Source organism: Ranitomeya variabilis, chromosome 7 (assembly GCF_051348905.1).
Source record: "Ranitomeya variabilis isolate aRanVar5 chromosome 7, aRanVar5.hap1, whole genome shotgun sequence".
In the NCBI taxonomy this organism is placed as follows: Eukaryota; Metazoa; Chordata; class Amphibia; order Anura; family Dendrobatidae; genus Ranitomeya; species Ranitomeya variabilis.
This window is the reverse complement of record NC_135238.1, coordinates 221,473,704-221,496,692: the sequence shown is the minus strand read 5'-3', so window position 1 is coordinate 221,496,692 and position 22,989 is coordinate 221,473,704. Positions and strand designations below refer to the sequence as shown.

General features: G+C 43.0%; 1 protein-coding gene across 2 annotated transcripts in view; it reads left to right on the top strand.

Moving 5' to 3' along the window:
* The window catches only part of MBD5 (methyl-CpG binding domain protein 5), a 48,887-nt gene that overhangs the window by 1,315 nt on the left and 24,583 nt on the right, over window positions 1–22,989 (top strand). Inside the window, exons 2-7 of one of the 2 annotated variants that reach the window (XM_077273002.1) lie at window positions 8,550–8,741; window positions 10,349–10,424; window positions 13,455–14,022; window positions 15,807–15,909; window positions 16,044–16,224; window positions 17,769–19,835. In XM_077273002.1, coding sequence (XP_077129117.1) covers window positions 13,910–14,022; window positions 15,807–15,909; window positions 16,044–16,224; window positions 17,769–19,835 — 2,464 coding nt within the window. In that variant the 5' untranslated portion in view covers window positions 8,550–8,741; window positions 10,349–10,424; window positions 13,455–13,909. The remainder of the gene's footprint in view (window positions 1–8,549; window positions 8,742–10,348; window positions 10,425–13,454; window positions 14,023–15,806; window positions 15,910–16,043; window positions 16,225–17,768; window positions 19,836–22,989) is intronic. The other variant, XM_077273001.1, reaches the window with a different exon arrangement.

Here is a 22,989-nt window from a genome sequence, read left to right as displayed (position 1 = left end):
AAATCTAAATCATATGATCATCGCCTTCATGTTTTATCAGTTCTTCTCGGTCTCTTGTACTTGCACAAAGTATTTCAGGGAACTCGGCAGGAGATTGTTCCAAACATCTTGGCCCTATTTAACGGTATTTTTATCTCATACGGAAAAAACGGGGTGACAGGTTCCCTTTAACTCCTTTCTAGTGATAAGCGAGCATGCTCGGGTGCTATCCGAGTATCTTGGGAATGCTCCAATAATATGTTCGGGTTCATACGGCTCCATGTTTTGCGGCTGTCTGACAGCTGCGAGAAATGCAGTTGCGGGGACTTGCACATATGTTTTGAGCACGATGAAGACACTGTGTTATCACCCGAGCATGTTCCGATAACACCTTATCCGAGCACATTCACTCATCACTACCGCTAAGACTTTTTGGCACCCCAGTTCCTATGTTTTTGTGCATAGTTGATCGCTTTGCCTTGTTTCCATCTTGGTATGGTTATTGATGCGGCAAATCTTCCATGAAGACTATTTCTGGCCAGACTTTTCCGAACAGTAGATGGATGTATCTGATTCCCACTGGTTGATACTAGTTCTGAGTTGATTGCACTGCTGGACATCTTCTGTTTTCAATGGCCAGTAAGCATAAGTCTTTCATCTGCTGCACTAAATTTCCTCAGCCAACCACCAGGGCTGTGGAGTCGGTAAGCCAAACCACCTCTGACTCCGACTCCTCAATTTCCCTGACTTACAACTCCACGACTCCAACTCCACGACTCCAACTCCACAGCACTACCTTACTACAGAGCATTTACATGAAGTCCAGCACAGATTCATCTTGACTAAAAGCTGAGATCAGAAATAGACAGACACTTTATAATTTTCCCAAATTTATGAAAATATTTACAGCACATCCTGCACTGAACAACTGAACCCAATTTATTATATATTTTAGGAGTCTGAGTCTGTCCATTTTATACCGACTCCACCAAAATGGACACCAACTCCGTGACTCCGACTCCACAGCCCTGCTGACCACTGCATCTATGGTCTTCAATGCTGGGGAATACAGGCAGATATGTATCCACCATGTAATACCATCAAGGAGGCGTCTGGCTCCAAAATTATTCGGCAGCAGGATACTGTAGATTGTTGTAAAAACCCAACCACATGAGACGGGGGGAGAAAAGAGTGCGGAGGCATGATTCAGTTTTTCTAATTCGTACCAAGTAAATTCTGTTAGATGTCACATTTTTGCCTGACATACCATAGGTTAAAATCTGCACCAACATCTGTGTCAAAAACTTATTTGACATAGGTTAAAATCTGCACCAAAATCTGTCAAATAAGTTTTTGGCACAGTTTTTGGTGCAGATTTTAACCGTTCGTGCACCGAAAAATGTTGGATCAGATTTCTCTATGCAAAAAGCAAATTATTTGACATTGACATTTTATGGTTTAGAAAACCTTTTTTTTTCTGTAATGCATAGATGCGGGTCTTGAAATGTAAATTGCAGTATCTGCACTGAAAATGCACCTAAAGGGTAGTTACATTTGACAGGTTTTTTTGTTTTTTTTTGTTGTTTTTTCTTTCCAAAGATTTGGTTACAGCGAAAATGCCTCAGATTTTCTATTCGCATGTGCAGACACAAAATCCACAGCACATTACTGTAGCGGCAAACTGAAATTTTAACAAATCTCATCGACACACTGCAAAACAGAGGAAAACTAAAAAATCTGCATGGAAATTGACGTGGGGTGCTGATTTTTAAATCCACAGCATGTCAGTTCTTCCTGCAGATTTTGAACTTGGATTTCAATGTGTATAGCAAAATGTGCGGTAGTTTCATTGCTAAAGCCACAAGTGGACGCTTTGCGGGGGTGGTCCAGAATTAGATAAGGCTGCCATTTTCCTAGTAATATATCATTACTTACTAAGATGGGACTAGTGCCTGTAAATGATTAAAAACATAGTGTACATATAGATCTGCTTTTTTTTCCTATAAATATGTGAAAGTCGCAGTGGTTAGACCCCCAAATAATCGGTATCTTATACCCTGCCCTATGGATAGTGGATAACTTTCAGCTCTCAGAATAACCCTGTAAGGAGTTATAAATGCATAAACAAGACCTCGAAAACTCAGGAAAACTATGCAGGTTTTATTCGAGGGGTGGAGGTTTATGGCCATCACTTTAAAAGGAATCGCACAGTGATTGCAATGCTTGACCACTTCTTTAGTATCCTTTTAATACTACACTGGATAAATCCCATGATCTTTCGGACATAGCTGTAACACAGGATGCTTATTATTGTTAATTTTACGGACACAAAACCCTGACCACCTACGGCGAATCAGAGCTAGAAACATATATCTACGGTATATTCTACGGCTCAATAAGATGGGTTGATCAGTTTTTAAAAGACCGCCAATTGTCTGCGTATAGACCGATGGGTCATCATTTGTTTAGACCGGCAGACCAGAATTTTGTGCGTTCAGAACGATCATTAATGGGATCGTTATACCACCTTCATCGGCAGCACATGTCTGCTTTCACATAGGACAATGTTCTGCCGAGAATTAAGTTTTTAATGTTTTCATAAAGGATCCGAAACACCTGACATTGGTAGTCTGTGTCTTCCGGACCAGTCTCCTGCGCATTTACTTCTAACTGCCAACATCCCCGGCGCCTTTTCTGACCAGTAAGTCCTGCACGGCTCGATTGTTGCAGTGTGAATGACGTCACACCGGGACCACTAGCCAGAAGCGGTATCGTGGACCACTAGCCAGAAGTGGTATCGGGGATACCTGCAGGTACGAGGAGATTTGCTCTGGTTTAGCAGCCAAGGACTACTGGCAAGTGCCCTGCAAATCGTCCTGCTCAACTTTATTTACATGTCACTAAATGTTCAAAGTAAATATTTTAACTTTTTTATTTATTTATATAAATAGAAATGTATTTCATTTCCAGTAGGAATAACAAATGAATGTTTTTTTTTTTGGGGGGGGGGGGTTCCAGATTTTTTTTTTTTTTTTTTTTTTTTTTTTAATCTGAATTCTTACAGAAACAAGTTGAGGTATCTGGAGAGATGATGGATCCTCTATAGAGCGATCACTTACATTCAATATGAGTTTTTTCTTTCTTTCTATTTTTTTTTTTTACTTTTTCATGAATCTTAGGCTATGTGCACACGTAGGAAATGTGGTGCAGAATTTTCTGCACTAAATCTGCATCTGCAGATTTGATGCAGTTTCTGTGCAGTTTCTGTGCAGTTTCTGTGCAGTTTCTGTGCAGTTTCTGTGCAGTTTCTGTGTGCAGTTTCTGTGTGCAGTTTCTGTGTGCAGTTTCTGTGCAGTTTCTGTGCAGTTTCTGTGCAGTTTCTGTGCAGTTTCTGTGCAGTTTCTGTGCAGTTTCTGTGCAGTTTCTGTGCAGTACAATGTAAATCAATGGGGAAAAAAAAAGCTGTGCACATGGTGCAGAAAAATCTGCAGCAGAAACGCTGCAGAACTGCACAAAAGAAGCGACGTGCACTTCTTTGAAATCTGCAGCGTTTCTGCGCAGATTTTTCTGCACCATGTGCACAGCTTTTTTTTTTCCCATTGATTTACATTGTACTGTAAATCACAGTGCAGTTCTGCAGCGTTTCTGCAGCAGAAAAATCTGCTGCAGTTCTGCACCAATTCTGCACTAAATCTGCATCGTGTGCACATACCCTTACTTTCCAGGAAAACATGTGACTCGTAGATGGCATATTTCTGCATTTTGCCTTGGGACTCTTTAATTTTTTATTTGTGCTTTCCATGATTCCGCTTTTCGTTTTTTCTACCTTGACTGCTGGTTCTGCCGTCACCTAAAACTAAACTTACTGGCAAAAATACCCTGTGGCTTCAGTATCATCATAGCCATCAATCAAGAGTAGAGGATGACGGGCGCCTCGCAGGTCGCTCTATATCCAGGTGGTCCGTTTTGCTAGGGGTTCCCTACTTTTTGTACCCCATTCTGATAAGCTCTCATTATTGTACCGTGTAAGGTTTGTTTTCACTATTCATTTTGGGTTAAACAAATTTGGTAAAATATTTAGCAAATAGAAAGTGTAAAGTAGTCTAATGGTAATGGTGTTTTTACATTGTGCGTTGTGCAGCATTAAGTGGTCGGCAACATGGTTGTCGGTCATTTAATATCCTGTGTATACAGGTAGACCCTGCTTCAGATGCAAACTGAGCACTCTAAAATAAATAAATAATAATCCTCCAGTGTGCATTGTTTTGTTGTGGTGAAAACTAAACCATTGTACTAGTAGATCCACAGCAGATAAAGCTGTGATTTTATCCAAACTGCGACAAGTAACCCAGTAAGTGATACATTGCTGAAATTAGGGTCTCTGCCCCTACATCATGCTGCTCCTCAGGATTGCAAAAATTGGGTGACAGAATTGCTTTAAAGGAAAGTATCATCAGAATATGACCTATTGTTAAAATCAGGTTTTCATTTAAATGTATTCTATATACGGTATGTTGTTTCCTTTTTCCTATCACAATGTGTGTGTGTATATGTGTATATATATATATATATGTGTATATATATATATATATATATATATATATATATATATATATATATATATATATATATATATATATATATATTACACACACTATACTAGTTGAAGAGCACGGCGTTCCCTGGGCATAGTAAATATCTGTGGGTGGTTGGTTATAGCACCTCACTTCTCTCATTTTCTCCCTCCCACCTCTCATTTTCTCCCTCACTCCTCTCATTTTCTCCCTCACACCTCTCATTTTCTCCCTCACACCTCTCATTTTCTCCCTCACACCTCTCATTTTCTCCTCGGTATATACATGTTTGTCATCTCCCTTATATATAGTATACACCTGTATGTCATCTCCTGTATATAGTATATACCTGTATGTCATCCCCTCCTGTATATACTGTAGTATATACCTGTATGTCATCTCCTCCTGTATGTAGTATATACCTGTGTCATCTCCCCTGTATATAGTATATACCTGTGTCATCTCCCCTGTATATAGTATATACCTGTGTCATCTCCCCTGTATATAGTATATACCTGTGTCATCTCCCCTGTATATAGTATATACCTGTGTGTCATCTCCCCTGTATATAGTATATACCTGTGTGTCATCTCCCCTGTATATAGTATATACCTGTGTGTCATCTCCCCTGTATATAGTATATACCTGTGTGTCATTTCCTCCTGTATATAGTATACTAGATGGTGGCCCGATTCTAACGCATCGGGTATTCTAGAATATGTATGTATATAGCAGCCACATAGTATATAGCACAGGCCACGTAGTATATGGGAGCCATGTAGTATATAGCAGACAAATACTACGTGGCCTGTGCTATATACTATGTGGCTGCTATAAAAAATATATATATATATATATATATATATATATATATATATATATTATGCATGCATGCATGCATACATACTCACTCTAGAATACCCGATGCATTAATACAGGCCACGCAGTATATAACACAGGCCACGTACTATAGAACACAGCCCACGCAGTATATGGCACAGCCCACGCAGTATTTAGCAGTGTGGGCACCATATCCCTGTTGAAAAAAATTATTAAAATAAAAAATAGTGATATACTCACCCGCCGGGATCCACCGAAGCTCTGGCGATGCGCGCGCGGCTGCCGCCATCTTCCGTTCACAGGATGCATTGCGAAATTACCCAGAAGACTTAGCGGTCAGTCTTCTGGGTAATTTCGCAATGCATCTCTGGGAACGGAAAATGGTGGCAGGCGCGAGCGCATCATCGGACGACAAAGGGTGAGAATAGCAGGTTTTTTGTTTTTTTATTATTTTTAACATTACATCTTTTTACTATTGATGCTGCATAGGCAGTATATAGTATATACCTGTATGTCATCTCCTCCTGTATATCGTATATACCTGTGTCATCCCCCCTGTATATAGTATATACGTGTGTCATCTCTTCCTGTATATAGTATGTACCTGTGTCATCTCCTCCTGTATATAGTATATATGTGTCATCTCCTGTATATAGTATATATCTGTGATCTCTTCCTGTATATAGTATATACCTGTGTCATCTCACCTGTATATAGTATGTACGTGTCCTCTCCTCCTGTATATAGTATATACCTGTATGTCATCTCCTGTATATAGTATATACCTGTGTCATCTCCTCTGTATATAGTATATATCTGTGTCATCTCTCCTGTGTATATAGTATATACCTGTGTCATCTCCTCCTGTATATAGTATATACCTGTGTCATCTGCTCCTGTATATAGTATATACGTGTGTCATCTCCTCCTGTATATAGTATATACCTGTGTCATCTGCTCCTGTATATAGTATATACCTGTCATCTGCTCCTGTATATAGTATATACCTGTGTCATCTGCTCCTGTATATAGTATATACGTGTGTCATCTCCTCCTGTATATAGTATATACCTGTGTCATCTGCTCCTGTATATAGTATATACCTGTGTCATCTGCTCCTGTATATAGTATATACCTGTGTCATCTGCTCCTGTATATAGTATATACGTGTGTCATCTCCTCCTGTATATAGTATATACCTGTGTCATCTGCTCCTGTATATAGTATATACCTGTGTGTCATCTGCTCCTGTATATAGTATATACCTGTGTGTCATCTGCTCCTGTATATAGTATATACCTGTGTGTCATCTGCTCCTGTATATAGTATATACCTGTGTGTCATCTGCTCCTGTATATAGTATATACCTGTGTGTCATCTGCTCCTGTATATAGTATATACCTGTGTGTCATCTCCTCCTGTATATAGTATATACCTGTGTGTCATCTCCTCCTGTATATAGTATATACCTGTGTGTCATCTCCTCCTGTATATAGTATGTACCTGTATGTCATCTCTCCTGTATATAGTATATATGTGTGTGTCATCTCCTCCTGTATATAGTATATACCTGTGTCATCTCCTCCTGTATATAGTATATATCTGTATGTCATCTCCTCCTGTATTAGACCTCATTCACACGTTATTTGGTCAGTATTTTTACCTCAGCATTTGTAAGCTAAATTGGCAGCCTGATAAATCCGCAGCCAACAGTAAGCCCACCCCCTGGCAGTATATATTAGCTCACACATACACATAATAGACAGGTCATGTGACTGACAGCTGCCGGATTCCTATCTGGTACATGTGTTGCTCTTGTAGTTTGTCTGCTTATTAATCAGATTTTTATTTTTGAAGGATAATACCAGACTTGTGTGTGTTTTAGGGCGAGTTTCGTTTGTCAAGTTGTGTGTGTTGTGTTGCGTGTGGCGACATGCATGTAGCGACTTTTGTGAGATGAGTTTTGTGTGGTGACATGCGTGTAGCAACTTTTTGTGTGTCGAGTTGCATGTGACAGGTTAGTGTAGCATGTTGTGTGCAGCAAGCTTTGCGCGTGGCGAGTTTTATGTGTGGTGCGTTTTGAGTATGTGCAAGTTTTGTGTGAGGCAACTTTTGCATGTGTTGCAACTTTTGTGCATGTGGCAATTTTTCCACGTGTGGTGAGTTTTCCATGAGGTGAGTTTTGTATGAGCCTAGTTTTGCATGTGGCGAATTTTGCGCATGGCGAGTTTTGAGCGGCGACTTTTTTGTTGCGACTTTTATGTGGCGAGGTTGGTGTATGTGTGGTGAAATGTGTGCTGAGGGTGGTATATGTGTTCAAGCACGTGGTAGTGTGTGGCGCATTTTGTGTGTGTGTGTTCATATCCCCGTGGTGGTGTGGTGAGTATCCCATGTCGGGGCCCCACCTTAGCAGCTGTACAGTATATACTCTTTGGCGCCATCGCTCTCACTCTTTAAGTCCCCCTTGTTCACATCTGGCAGCTGTTAATTTGCCTCCAACACTTTTCCTTTCACTTTTTCCCCATTATGTAGATAGGGGCAAAATTGTTTGGTGAATTGGAACGCACGGGGTTAAAATTTTGCCTCACAACATTTATTTTTTTTAAATTAAATAACTAGAAATCTTACAGTTTACACAATGGCCGCTAGGTTTATTTTGCGCTCATGCTTCCTGGTCTTTACAGGAGACTTTTCAGCAGTCTCATTATCATGCGCTGTCCAGAGGTTGGGAGTATGGCACGATTTTAATGGGGTTGTTTGGTAAAAACAAATATCACCTATCCATAACAAAAAATGATAACATTGATCGGAGGGGGCTGATGGCTGGGACCCGCACTGATCAGCAGAAAGGGGCACTTTTATCCCTGTTGACCCCCACTCCATTCATGGGTAGCATGAGCTGCCAGTCAGTGGCCTCCGCGGTCACATCCCACACTTTACCGTATGCCAGCCGTGGGTAAGCAGAGGCCTGTAGGACCTACATGTTGGATCTGCAGGAGATTGTCCCGATGTTCACATGTAAAGCGCTATGGAATAAATGGCACTATAAAAATAAATAATAATAATAATGAAATTTTAGGAGCTGATAACCCCCTTTGATACATTTTTGTTTTTTTATCAATGCTTGAGACTCGCTTCTTTTTTTTTTTATGCAAGGTTATGCTAGGTAACTTCCCTAGCTGTGTGCAATCCTGAATTTACAAGGTGTTTCCAGAAATAAGCGCAGATCTGTAACCCGGTTCACTCGGAAGACAATGAAATCTGCATTTGAGCAGAGCAACAGAAGGAACGTTGTCGGCTGTATGTCGGAGGTGGCAGAGCAGATATTGTAGTTCAGGGGTTGCCATGGTAAGATTACGGCTTTTTTATTACTATTGCGGTGCACATTAGGCGTAGAGGAAAATGCAGTGTTTATTGAAGCACAGAATATGACTGGCCCAGATCCTTCCATCTCCGGCTAGAAAGCCTCGTGTTTTCCCCCCAGTGCACGTCCACGTAGTGTATAGATGCATAATATGTGCCTGGTCAGCACGGCTCAGCATACGGCCTAAGAGAAGACCAAACTCCTTCAATCCTCCGGTTTTGTTTCATGCATGGTGCTAAGTGCGTGTGTAAACTTACTAGGCTGTTTAAAAAAAAAATTAGCGTTTTATCAGCAGGAGATTATCTCTGCAGGACTAGGTGTCTGGTGCCTCCTGGTCCAACTACGTCCCCCCACCACTTATTGGCAGCTGTAGATGTTGTTATACAGGTCTCAGCATTCTGAGATCTGCAGCAGAGAAAACAATCACAAATGCTGCACTCAGTAAACTAAATGACACATCACTGGAATCGGAGTCTCTGTCCCTACATCTTGCTGCTGTCAGATTTCATAGCAAAAAAACAAACTGTGCACTCTCCTTCCAGACTGACACCGCTATATATATATATATATATATATTTTTATTTTTTTTATTTTTTTGTTCTATGTAAATGCTGTTAAGGGAAAGAAAAATAATCTAATTGCTGTTTTTCATTCATCATTTGTCTAAAATTACCGTAAGTGGAATAGCAGCACATGCGATAAGTCGTAAGTACGCGAGAATGGTACCAATAAAAAATAAAAATAAAAAGTGTCTTGAGAAAATGACAACACAAACCAAATTGTTTGCAAATTTTAGAAAATTGTTAAAAACAACATCAGCAAAAAAACCTCCTAATGACATATCGCTATAATTGTTTTGACTTGGAGAGTCACATTGCCAGGTGATTTTTAGTGTGCTAGGGTTGGTGTATGGTGTCACATAATAGTTTTGATGATTTGGTGTTTTTCATGATTTTGTCTTTTTAATTCCGTGTACTATGATTCCTCTATTGTTTAAAAGTATTTACTTTTGGAATTTGGATTTAATTAATGTATATTTTCACCTTACAATAATCACCATAGAAATGAAACCCAAAAACCACGGGGATGGGTTTTTTGTTTTGTGGGGAGGGGGGGGGATTCCTGTTTTTCACCATTTCACTCAGCTTGGAATTTCTTTTTATGCTTCTTTCTGATTATTGTATGATTTTTTTTTTTTATTAAAGAGCCATTTATTCCATGGCGCTTTACAAGTAAGGAGGGGTATACATAATATGATATTAGTATGATAAAATGAATGCGGTAATTCAATGCTATAACTCGTCCCTCAAAAATAAAAAATTAAAAGCCCTCAGATGGCCATGTCAATGGGGGGAAAAAATTGAGTCTTGGTAGAAGGGGAAGGAAAAGAGCGAAAATTCGAGGTCAAAAGAATCAATGGGGGTAGAAACGAGATCGTTCTGATTTTCAAATTGCAGTGAATGTGATACTTGGAAGGGGTAATACTTAGTGCTGCCCCCAAGTCTGGGGAATATGGCCGCAACGTTGGGGGTTAAATTCGTTGTCCAGCGGTCAATAATGCATTAATTAATAGAGGTCTTCTGTCTTTCAGAATTTCTTGGAGACGTGTGACTTTGATTTCTTGGAAGCAAATGAAGGTTTAAAGGTTTCGGTTTTGGAGAACACAGGTGGGTTGTGATATCTTTGACTATGGATTCTTATCTATCTATGGGTTTTTGAGATTCCATACAGCTCCCGTGCACGCCTGTGTGGCCCCATAATTACACTGGTCTCGTGCCCTCTCTTTCAGCGGCGCGGTCAGGTGATTGACTGCAGTGGTCACGTTCCATATTAGCTGGAAGAAAATCTTCTGCCTTAGGCGGAACGTGCCCTTTTTCTGCCTGATGATTGGCTGCAGCAGTAATTGGTGGCCGGTGGGGAACACTGGCAGCAGCACAATGTGAATGCCCATCGCCATAGAAATTAGCGGACAACATAAAGAAGAGGCACTGGCCCGACAGGGCTATATAAAGTACTTACGGTATTTTATTTATTTATTTTTTTAATTTTAGCACCGCTATGGGCCACTTTTTTAACATGTTGTTAGCAGACAGCCCCTTAATTAAAATTCTCACATTTAGTAAGTTAGCAAGAAGCAGGAGACCAGTACATGGCAATATAGCTTTAGAATCGGACTACACAGGGTTTGTTTGAATTCTATCTCCGTGGAGACACATTGGGCTGCAGAGGAGCTGTATACACAAGTTGCAATATTACAAGACCTTCCTGCAGTGATATCGCTCTTATTTGATTGACATTTCTACACCTTAGCAGTAATCCCGAAACTCCAGACTATTCCTTTTCTCGGTGTCTCGTTTGCCGTCCCCCATGTGATTGGCCGCACGTGTCTTTGTTTCACCGTCGTATCCCGAGTGGCCGCCATCGTCCCTCTTTGTTTTGTTTTTTTTTTGCACAGTGTGATGGCAGACGTGGACTCGGCAGACATCACACAGTGACCGCTCCTCGCCTCCCGTCTTTACTACCGTCACGAGATCTTATTTATGTGACCTATTTTTCCCCCAGTATAATTTCTATAGCAATAAGCAGGATATTTATAGCCGGCCGTGAATGAAACGGACGGGGTTTTAACCATTTCCCGCTTTTGCGCACACGGTATAATTTTACACAATGAAATGACGCTGACATGAACTTGTTGTCAGGGAGATGTCACATTATTGCAGGTTTTCAGCTTGTTTCTTTCCCTTCTACACACATTAGAGGTCGCCCACCTTTGGGGAGCTATTTATTTTTTCATTCTTTGAAGCTTTAAAATCATTTGTGTATTTCGGTTTCATTAAAAACTTTTCAGCGTTTGACTTCTACAGGTTCTTTGTTTTCTTGCAAATTCAATTTTAATGCCGTCTCTGTTCATAAATCAGCTGAGAAAAGCTCAAAGTCAGATGTTGGCATGAGCTCTCTGACGGATTCTCAGTTAGCCCATTCCAAAGTTAAATTATACTCCTTTTTAGGCTATGTGCACACAATGCGGATTTGCTGCGGATCCACAGCGGATTTTTCCACGCAGAAACGCTGCAGATCCGCACTGTAATGTACAGTACAATGTAAATCAATGGGGTAAAAAAAATAGCTGTGCAGATGGTGCGGAAAAATCAGTGCGTAAATGATGCGGATTTCCAAGAAGTGCATGTCATTTCTTTTGTGCGGATCTGCAGCGTTTCTGCACCCCTTCATGTTAAAATTCCGTAATGGCAAAAAAATAAAAAAATTTGCATCAATTCCGCATAAAAACCGCACAAAATCCGCATAAAAAAACGCGGCTGCGGATTCTGCCAGGATATGCGGATTTTGTGCAGAAAATTCTCTTTTCTTACGTGTGCACATAGCCTTAAGGTGTTTTACTCCAGAATTCTGGCAAAAACACTAATGGCTCGTGCCAGATCTGTGTGAGGGTGTTTTGTTTTTATTTGTTTTTTTTCGCAGGACAAGTCGTAGGTTTTACTTGGATCATTTCAGGGGTGCATGCTTTCTTTAATAATCTCCTTTTTAAAAAAAAAAAAAAAATTTCTAGGTGAGCAAAAAAAAAAAAGTTTGCATCCTTTCTTTTATTTTCTTTGTGTTCTCTTTGCGAGATAATAGATAGTAACACCACTTCTCAATATTATTACAATGACATCCAAATTTTTTTTCTGTTTTTTGCTAGTTTTACACAATATGTTTTTTTTTACTTTTTTGCATTCTATTTTACAAGCCATGACTTTTTTTTTGTTTTTTCATTTTTTTTAGTACCGGTACATAGCTTTCTGGAGATTTTTTTTTTTTTTTTTTTTTTTTTTTTTATGCTTTGTTTTTTTTCCATTACAGCTTGTAGCTTTTATTGCTCCCTTTCTTGGATACATGTTACTTCTTGATTTCATTTTATGTGTGGCGAGAAACAAAATTGGCAATTGTTTTTATTTGATGGGGTGAGGGTTGTTGCTAGTATTCACTGGCCAGGATAAATAATGATATTTTTATTGTATTGATTGCTGTGGATGCGGTGATACCCTAAACGTCTCTTTTTGGGGGGGCTTTGTTTGTTTTTTTTTAGTTTTGAGACTACAATTATTTTGGCTTTTATAAAGTTTTGTTTTTAGAACTTTAAGGCTATGTGCACACATTGCGGTTTTTGCTGCGGATCCACAGCGTTTTTGGATGCTGCAGATCTGCAGCAGTTTTCCATGTACTATGTTAACCTATGGAAAATAAAAAACGCTGTGCACATGCTGCGGAAAAAACTGCGCGGAAACGCAGCGGTTTTCATTCCACAGCATGTCAATTCTTTGTGCGGAATCCGCAGCGCTTTTGCACCTGCTCCATGTTAAAAACCCGCAGGTGTCTAAAACCGCAGTGGAAACCGCACAAAAAAACGCGATAAATCCGCAGTACTTTTTGCACTGCGGATTTCATCAAATCCGCTGCGGAAAAATCTGCAGCAGAATCCGCAAAGTGTGCACATAGCCTTAGGCCAGTGAAAATGCGGTACCCATGTCCGATCCCTGCACTTTCAGCAAAGTTCTTTTCTCCGATGGAGGAGCACCTCGAGACTTTTTTTTTTGGAACATCTAATAAGAATGAATGTCCGGATCCAGAGTTGATGCCTAGCTTTCTGCGGTTTTCACTTTGTCGGTACTAATGTTTTTCTCCTTTTCCATTTGCAGGATTAAAGCGCTAAATTTGTGACATCATGAAGTCCCCTGGAAAGAATTGCAATATTTTGGCTACAGGATGGAAAATAAAGAAAAAGCCGAGAAGATGCGACCTATAAGTGGCTGAAACTTGCAGACGTCTCCATCCCGGTGCGCTCGGCTGGACCAGGATGAAATGTTTCTTACACCTGAGTATCTGTTATCGATCGGCTCCAGCGCATGGATGGACTGTACCGTTTCATAGCGCGGGGAGACTGTCGCCGTCTCAGAGGTTTCTGGGATATCTTACAGAAATGGCTTACGGGAGCAACGCCCGATTCTTCTAACTTGCCCTGAACATTACGGAACCAAATGCACTTTGTGCAGTTTACACATCTGTGCAGGATCGGCCCTCCGGGAGTCATGAGTACACGCGGCGTATTGCAGTCCTCTTTCTATTGATACCTTTGCTGAATCACTGTAAGAAAATGAATGGTGGAAAGGTATGTGATGGAGGAGACCATGACAGCGCCCCCCTGTCAGTGCAGGTTCCTGTGGGCTGGCAACGACGAGTGGACCAAAGTGGAGTTCTCTACATTAGGTGAGGGTCCTGGCGTTTGGATACCCATGATCAAGCAGTTATTTTCTGTCCCGCTGGAGTGTCCCTTTAAATGACGTTGGTTAAATTTATGCCGTCTTCATTTATAAGCTTCAGGTCCCAATTTATTTTTTTTTTTACCTATTTTGGTCGGCACATGAAGGGGGCTGGCTGACCACTCATATAATGTACGAAGGTAGGCAAGCCTCCTTCATTCACAACACTGGTCAAACGCTGATACGGGAAGCTCTGCCTTGTATCAGACGCAGGTTGTAAGAAGATCTGCAGGGGCCCAGGATCTGCGTAAGTTAAGATTGTGGGCACCTTTCAGACGTGAATTACATAATTCATTATTTTTAGCATATTTAAAGTGAATTTTTCACTTGATTTCAACAACAGTCTGCATACGTTATTAGAAAAAAAAAACTGATGAGGCTGGTGAACTTACTGTGAAAATCAGTGTCAATATGTCTGTGCAATACTAATATTAAACTGAGCATTTAGGAGTCCAGCTACAGCACAGAAAAAGCTTGATACAGGTTTAGGCTGCCGTCACACTAGCAGTATTTGGTCAGTATTTTACATCCGTATTTGTAAGCCAAAACCAGGAGTGGAACAAATAGAGGAAAAGTATAACAGAAACATATGCACCACTTCTGCATTTATCACCCACTCCTGGTTTTGGCTTAAAAATACTGATGTAAAATACTGACCAAATACTGATAGTGTGACGGCAGCCTTATACTGGCAATCTGACATGTTTTCAAATTAAGTACACCAGCCACATCAGGTCCACTAGATTCTATTAATGTATGCAGAAATTCAGTGGACAAAACCGTGCAACGATTCATAGAAAACATACATTGAAAAGCTGTCCGAAGACCATGCGTCTCGGCTGAATAGTCCAAGTCAGGTCCTTGGCAACGTGTCCACCCTGCTCTCTGACTGACAGGTCTCTCCCTGTGCATGACTGTAGGGATCTTCCTTACACTACACATCCCCTTTAACAATATAATGTATAATAACTGAGCTTCTTATGCATAAATTAGAAGTCCTGATATTAGTGATCCTGACCCCCTGTGAGGGGTACGGAGAGACTGTGCGGGGTGATCTAAAGGATAACATATAGCTGAAAACACTGCACGGAGGATAGATCAGGACGATGATTGAATTTTCATTACAATTTACTGTATTAGCCCATGTCTTTCCTGTCCTCTCTAGGGGTCAATGATTTGCATGAAAATCTGCAACAAAATTCCACATTCCCTTCCTGTAGAAATCCATAAATGCAATTTTACTTATTTATTTTTTGGGGGTGTAGAAATGCAACAAAATGCAGTGACACTTGGACATGGACAATGAGTTCCCCATTGAAGTCAATGGGGGGTATCAATAACGCCAAAACCATTGATGTGCAGTAGATGGTAAAATCTACACCATGGGTCTATTTATTTCTGGGGGGAAAAGGCATAACTTGTAGACATATTTGTAAACTCTGACACTAATATTCTGCATTTTATTTCCATGTGCATTGACCCTTTAGATGGGTCACCAAGCTCAGAAAACATTTCTTTGAAGTCTGAGATGGGATGATGGATGGTTGGATTGAATCGGGTTGGGTCTCTTCAGAAGGAAGCCTTGTCCTTGGCTTATTTTCAGGGGGCATTGGCTTTTCACCCAAAAACTGCTTGTTTAGAGCAGGCGGCACCCACACGCGACCAGCCCTAGTGTGTTGGATTTGATGGGGTATTTGGAGCGATTCATCTACTTTTCCTTCTTGTCTTTAGCCCCAGCGGATCCCATCTGTCATGTTTGGACAAGGTCAAGTCTTACCTTCTCACTGATGGAACTTGCAAGTGCGGCCTGGAATGTCCTCTTATCCTGCCCAAGGTACCGTGAATCATTGGTGGACTCTTTACCGCACGTTGCATTACTCGTATTTATTCAGTCTAAGAACCTTTTGTGTTTCAGGTTTTTGCTGATTTTTAATTTTTTTTTTGCACTGTACAATTTATTTGATTTAGGTGTTTAACTTTGACCCCGGAGCCGCTGTAAAGCAAAGAACCGCAGAGGACGTCAAAGCAGACGAGGACGTGACCAAGCTGTGCATCCACAAGCGCAAGATCATCGCCGTGGCCACTCTACGCAGGAGCATGGAGGCCCCGCACCCTTCGCTGGTGTTGACAAGTCCTGGGGGAGGAACGAGTATGTGTAAACTTTAGTGCTGCAGATTTGTACCAATTTCATGGGAACACAGAAGAAGGCTCCGCAAAATTTTGCACTATGCAATTCCTCCTAATCATGAATGTTGTGGTGCGTACGTTTATTAAAAAATTTACCGATCGATGTTTTCCACAGTTTCCAGCACCGTCCTGATCCTCTTCTGGATCACGTGACTTCCGCAGACTCGCCCGCTCACATAGGAACAGTACTGGAAATCGCTTTCTCAACGTAAGTCTACTGAGACTCGTTCTGTGTCTCCTAGACTCACATTGGGAAAGCAGCTACTGCTCCACATAAAAGACGTCTTGTGAGCCCAGAAAAGCTGCAAGATCGGTCACGTGTTCCAGAAGAGGAATGGAGCTGCGCTGGAAACGGGGCAAAACCACAATCGGTAAATACTTTAATACTTACACACTATTACATACATAATTGGGGGGGATTACAGAATAAAAATCTTGCTGAGACTTATCTCCCATTTTTTTGTTTTGTTTTTGTTTTCCATTAGATAAAAAAAACTTAATGAGCAAAAAGTCTTGCAGGTACTTTCTGCAATATCTAAATCTGTGTTTTGGAGGTGTAGACTAGATTTCACTAATTATTTTTCCATTGTTAGAACTGTATGGACCCCCATTGAGCCTGTGCCCCTTATTCTTCACTGGCTGCAAGACCATGGTGGAGGGGGGAGGAATGTAGCGACTGGTCTCTGACTCTGCAGTCTTTGTCTCGTCAGCATCGTAGACTGAAGCGTTACTCCCATCTTCATAAATGGATACTGTCAGATAGTGCTTGTAAATTCAAGAAATCTTTCAATTTACTGCTCACTAAAATTCTCAGCCGTTCTTTTATTTACAGCTTATTGCCTTGGAGATCGACCACCGCTACTAGACAGCAGAACTCGCCCAGTGCTTACCAGCTCCTTTGAATTGAGCTGGTAAGCACTGTTTTGGAGCCAGACAGGATCACTGGAGGGCACTATTGCCTCCTACTCCTGCAGTGTTTACAAGCAAGACAGCAGCGGAGGTCGGTCTCCTAGGCAACGAGCTGTAAACAAGAATGGGTGAAAATATTAATATATAATAAATTGCAAAAGTTCTTGTTTATGCAAACGCCATCTGACAATATTAATCTATGGAGATGGGAATAACCCTTCAAATTTGAGCGGCAGGGCACATTGTGGGTTCCCAGCAGTGGCATCCAAACCAATTTAACTTCACCTGTCTAATCTGGCCCCATTAATCAAAGGCAGAGAGGCAGTCAGTGAGCCAGTAGCAGGCGCAGAGCTAAGGCTGTACTCACCCATCAGATGACTTGACTCCAAACGATCGAACTTGGATTTAGAGGACCCAACCTGCAATCTGTTGTCTTCTGTACCTTCAGTAGGAGGCTGGACTATGCCACCTTATGACAGTGATGGCGGTACATTTATTGTCTAGGGGACTGGCGCATATCGGCAAGTGTGCATTGCATGGATTACCTTTCTTTGCATTATACACATTACAACTTTTTTTTTGTTTTTTCCTTCCCAGATTCTGCTCCTGTCATGTCCTCCCGCGCAGCCACCCCACGATCCATAAGAAATAAATCACTGGAGGGCATTGTGAATTCTGTACTGCCAGAATGTAAAAATCCATTTAAGTTGATGGTTAAAGACCATGTGGGCTCTCAGCCGCTCGACCTCCATCCTGCATATCCATCACAAAGGTTAGGCATTAACGAGCATGGACAGAAATCTCCGTATCGTGGGGGCCTTGGCAACATGACAAGTCCAGCCTCGTCTGGATCCCAGATTTACTGTGATGGATCTGCGTCTCCAAGGACCGACCCATTGGGAAGCCCTGATGCATTTACAAGGAACAATCCCATCTATCATGCTCCCCCCAATTCCAGTCCCATTCACGTGAACAGGACTCCCATCTCTCCGCAATCCATCATGTTGCATGGGTCCTCAGTGCAGCAGTCGTGTGCTATGGCCGGAAGGACAAATCTACCTTTGTCTCCAACGTTTGCCAGTCCAGTCTTAAAGAAAACCATTTGCAATTATCCACCCAACATGGATATGTCACGTACAATGTTTCATCATAAACAAACACCGGGTCCTCCACCCCCTCTGCCGCCACCACCACCTCCGCCGCCACCTCCACCGCTTTGTGCTCTTCAGAAAAAGCCATTAACATCGTCTGAGAAAGATCCACTTGGTATTCTTGACCCCATCCCCAGCAAACCAGTTGTCCAAAACCCTGTAATGAACACTACCCCATTTCATCCAAATGTTCACTCTCAGGTACCCGTGATGAATGTAAACATGCCACCTGTCGTCGTACCTTTGCCAAGTAATCTTCCATTGCCAACCGTCAAACCTGGTCATATGAATCATGGCAATCACATTCAGAGAGTCCAACATCCAGCGTCGACCTCCTTATCCCCTTCACCGGTCACCTCCCCGGTTCACGCAATGCCGCCCGGTATCGGAAGAATCGAGGCATCGCCCCAAAGATCACGCTCTTCTTCCACCTCGTCAGAGCATGGAAATTTCATGATGCCGCTGCTCGGTACACAACCTACCTGCGGTGGCCTCAAACTCCCGCCACGTTCTCCAAGACCCAGCATGGGCTCTCCAAGACCATCCATGCCATCAAGCCCGTCGACGAAGCCTGATGGACATCACCAGTATAAAGAGATCCATAATCCATTGATAGCTGGAATGAGCAATGTATTAAATCCCCCCAACAATACTGTTTTCTCCCCATCTCCGGCTGGTAACGCTCCTATTAAAGGTCAGACAGGATTGCTGGGGATGCCTTTAAATCAGATCTTGAACCAGCATAATGCTGCCTCTTTCCCAGCGAGCAGTTTACTTTCAGCAGCAGCCAAAGCACAGCTAGCAAATCAAAATAAACTTGCTGGTAATAATGGCAGTTCCGGTTCTGCCGCCAACTGTGGCAGCAACGAAGGAAATAGCACTTTACCCACAATGTTCCCCCCGGCCTCCAACGTTCTACTACCACCACCACCGGCCGAAGGGCAGAGCGGCCGGGCGGCCCTGAGAGATAAGTTGATGTCTCAGCAGAAGGACTTAAGAAAGAGAAAGCAGCCCACGTCGACGGTCGTCAATCTCCTGAAGCCTCCACCTATGGATAATCCCAACCTACAAAACGCGGGAGGCGAGGCGATGCGGAAACGAGGGCAAAACTCATTCCCCTTGAATTCAATGTCTCAGCTGCTGCAAACCATGAGTTGTCAGAACTCCCACGTGAACAGCAATAGCGCCATTCCCGACCCGAACATGAGCTTGCCGTGTCCTGCCAACCAGCTGGGTTACAACGACAACGGCCTGAACGCCGCTAATCTCCATAATTCGCTGGCCCTAAACATGCCAATTAGAGGGGAGGGCGTCCCCTGCCAAAATCCAAACACTAATTTTGTTCATGGCAACAATCCAGTTCCTAACACTCATCTCGCCGGACTCGTCAACCAGATGCAAAGCGGTTACGGGATGTTACCCCACCCGGGGAACCCTTTACATCTCAACCCATCCCAACCGAGAATGCAGATGTCATCCTCCATACCAATGATCGCCAACAGCTCGGATGCAGGTACGCTCTGCACCTGGGATTTCATTTTATGGGGGGGGGGGGGGGTCACAGACTCTCTACCTTTTTTTTTTTTTTTTGTGACTTTTTTTTATTAATGAAACCCTTCTTTTATTTTATTGTTTTCGCCATATTTTTATACTTGTTACATAAAATTGAAAAAATGTCAGATGCATTTTGAGATTTTGTTTGATGCCACCTCCAGGTTTCTCAACCTCTTTTCTCCTACGCCTCATTGGGGGACACAGGACCATGGGTGTTATGCTGCCGCCACTAGGAGGACACTAAGTACCATATATATATATATATATATATATATATATATATATATATATATATATATATATATATATATATATATATATATATATATATATATATATATATATATATATATCGACCCCCCCCTAATTTTGCCACAAAAAACTGGGAAAACTTAATGACTCGAGTATAAGCCTAGGGTGGGAAATGCAGCAGCTACCGGTAAATGTCAAAAGTAAAAATAGATACCAATAAAAGTAAAATTAATTGAGACATCAGTAGGTTAAGTGTTTTTGAATATCCATATTGAATCAGGAGGCCCATATAATGCTCCATAAAGTTTATGATGGCCCCGTAAGATGCTCCATATTAAAATATGCCCCATATAATCCTGCATAAAGGTTAATAATGGCCCCATTAGATGCTCCATAAACACATTTACCCAATATAATGCTGCACAAACGTTGATTATGGCCCCATACAGACACTTGCCCCATATAGTGCTGCACAAACGTTATGGCCCCATACAGACACTTGCCCCATATAGTACTGCACAAACGTTATGGCCCCATAGATGCTCCATACAGACACTTGCCCCATTTGCTGTTGCTGCGATTAAAAATAAAAAAAATCACACACTAACCTCTCCATCGCTCAGGCCCCCGGCACTTTCAATATTCACCTGCTCCTCGTTCCGGCGCCGCTCCATCTTCAGTGTCTTCTGCACTGACGTTCAGGCAGAGGGCGCGCACTAACCACGTCACCGCGCCCTCTGACCTGAGCGTCACTGCTGAAGACGGAGCGGCGCCGGAACGAGAAGCAGGTGAATATCGCGCAGCGCTCCCCTCCCCGTTATACTCACCTGCTCCTGGCGCGGTCCCTGCTTCCCAGGCGCCGCAGCTTCTTCCTGTACTGAGCAGTCACCGTTACCGCTCATTACAGTAATGAATATGCGGCTCCATCCCTATGGGAGGTGGAGCCGCATATTCATTACTGTAATGAGCGGTACCATGTGACCGCTCAGTACAGGAAGAAGCTGGGGTGCCAGGGATGTGCAGGGACCGCGCCAGGAGCAGGTGAGTATAATTAGACAGCCCCTGCTCCCCCGCCCCTGCCGACCCCTGGGTATGACTCGAGTATAAGCCGAGAGGGGGACTTTCAGCCCAAAAAAATGGGCTGAAAATCTCGGCTTATACTCGAGTATATATGGTAATACAGAAAGAATAGCTCCTCCCCTGCAGTATACACCCTCCTGCTGGCTCCAAGTGAACCAGTTCTTGCTTAGTGTCTGTAGGGAGCACTTGGGTCTGCTTTCAGACCCCACCGTTTTTTTAGTTTTTTACTTCTTATTCAATTTTTTCCCTTAACGGATCGAATGGAGGCGACGGATCCTTTCTAGATTCCGATCTCCCCCGAACCATCAACAGACAAGTACGTGGAGCGTCCCTCCCGTACCCTTTCCTGCACCGTTGGATGCCAGCCCTGAGCTCACCTTACAGGCAACGGTTCCTTCGCGTTCCGATCTCCCCCCTCCATAGCAGGCGACCACATGGAGTAGCCCTCCATCTACCTGTCCTGGAGCCAGGTGCATAGCCGGACATAAATATGTATGGCGTCCGTGCAGCCCCCCACTGCATCGCCACTGATATAGCGGATGACGCAAGGTGGCAGAAGCTCTCCACCCCCTCCCTGACTATGGCGACGGTGGATTGAGCACCGGCCCACCGCATCTACCGTGAGTACACTGCGGGGGCCGAGGTGCTGGGGGGTCCTGGTCCCCGGGGTATGGGAGGTCCGCACCTAAAAGCCCGAGTCCGTGGGTGGTCCGCAGTGCTGCAATTCAATGAAGGAGTGTGGCTTAAGAAGGGCGCTAATAGCGGTCGCGGCGCTGCAGGCCGCAACCGCAGGCTTAAAATTTAGCCCCCGGCTTTTTCCCTTCATACAGGCCGGAGTTTTGGCCACGCCCACCGGCAGTTACCGCCGCCCACTCTTTCTGGTGCTTCTCGTTCCCTGAGAAGCGCTCTCATTTCCTGATCTTGGCGGCCATCTTGGTACACCCACAGGGCTGATGCTGCAGCGCTGCTCCCGCCTTTTGAATCACAGCCTTCAGGACTAGCGATTTCTGGGCAAACACTGGGGACTCAAGACACAGGACCTGGGTAAGCTGCAGAAACATGGCTTAACCCTTCCCCTGTTAGCAAGCGCTCTCCTCAAGGCTATGCTACGCCTCACAAAAAGTCTGGGAAAACCCACACTATGTTCTTTGCGGCATGTACCGCTCGTAAGGTGTCATTACCCCGGGGTCACAATACTGCATTATGCACAACTTGTAAACCGGTGACTGCGCAGGAACCACCTGTTACTGATACCGAACCCAGTGAGCCTAGCCCCCCTGAGTGGGCTACCTCCCTTACCCGGTCTATGGCATCCCTGGCAAAAGCATTAGACTTGTTCCGAGACGCTTCCTCTAACCAGGGCACTATTTCGGACGACGCTTCCGATGATAAGAACCCCTCGTACTCCAGGACTCATACCTTGTCCCCAGACCGTCACCGGGATTTGGGTTTTGAGAGCTCCATTTCTCGCTCCCCTTCTATTGGGGCTAGTAGAGAACCTGTTTCAGAGGACGATTCTGATACGTCCCTAGATAAAGAATTTCATCATGATCAGGAGACTCTCGACTCTGAGTCAGTGAATAAGGCTTTGAAGCTTGACGAGGAACCTTTATCTAAAACGCATCATGCTGTGTCCTTTAAGAGGACCAAGCGAGCTCACAGAGTATTCGCCACTCATCCCGAATTTAAGGAAATCGTTGAATCTCACAAGATCCGTCCAGATAAACGATTCACAGGGCAGAAGCCCATGGAGTCAAAATATTCCTTTGCCCAGGATCCAT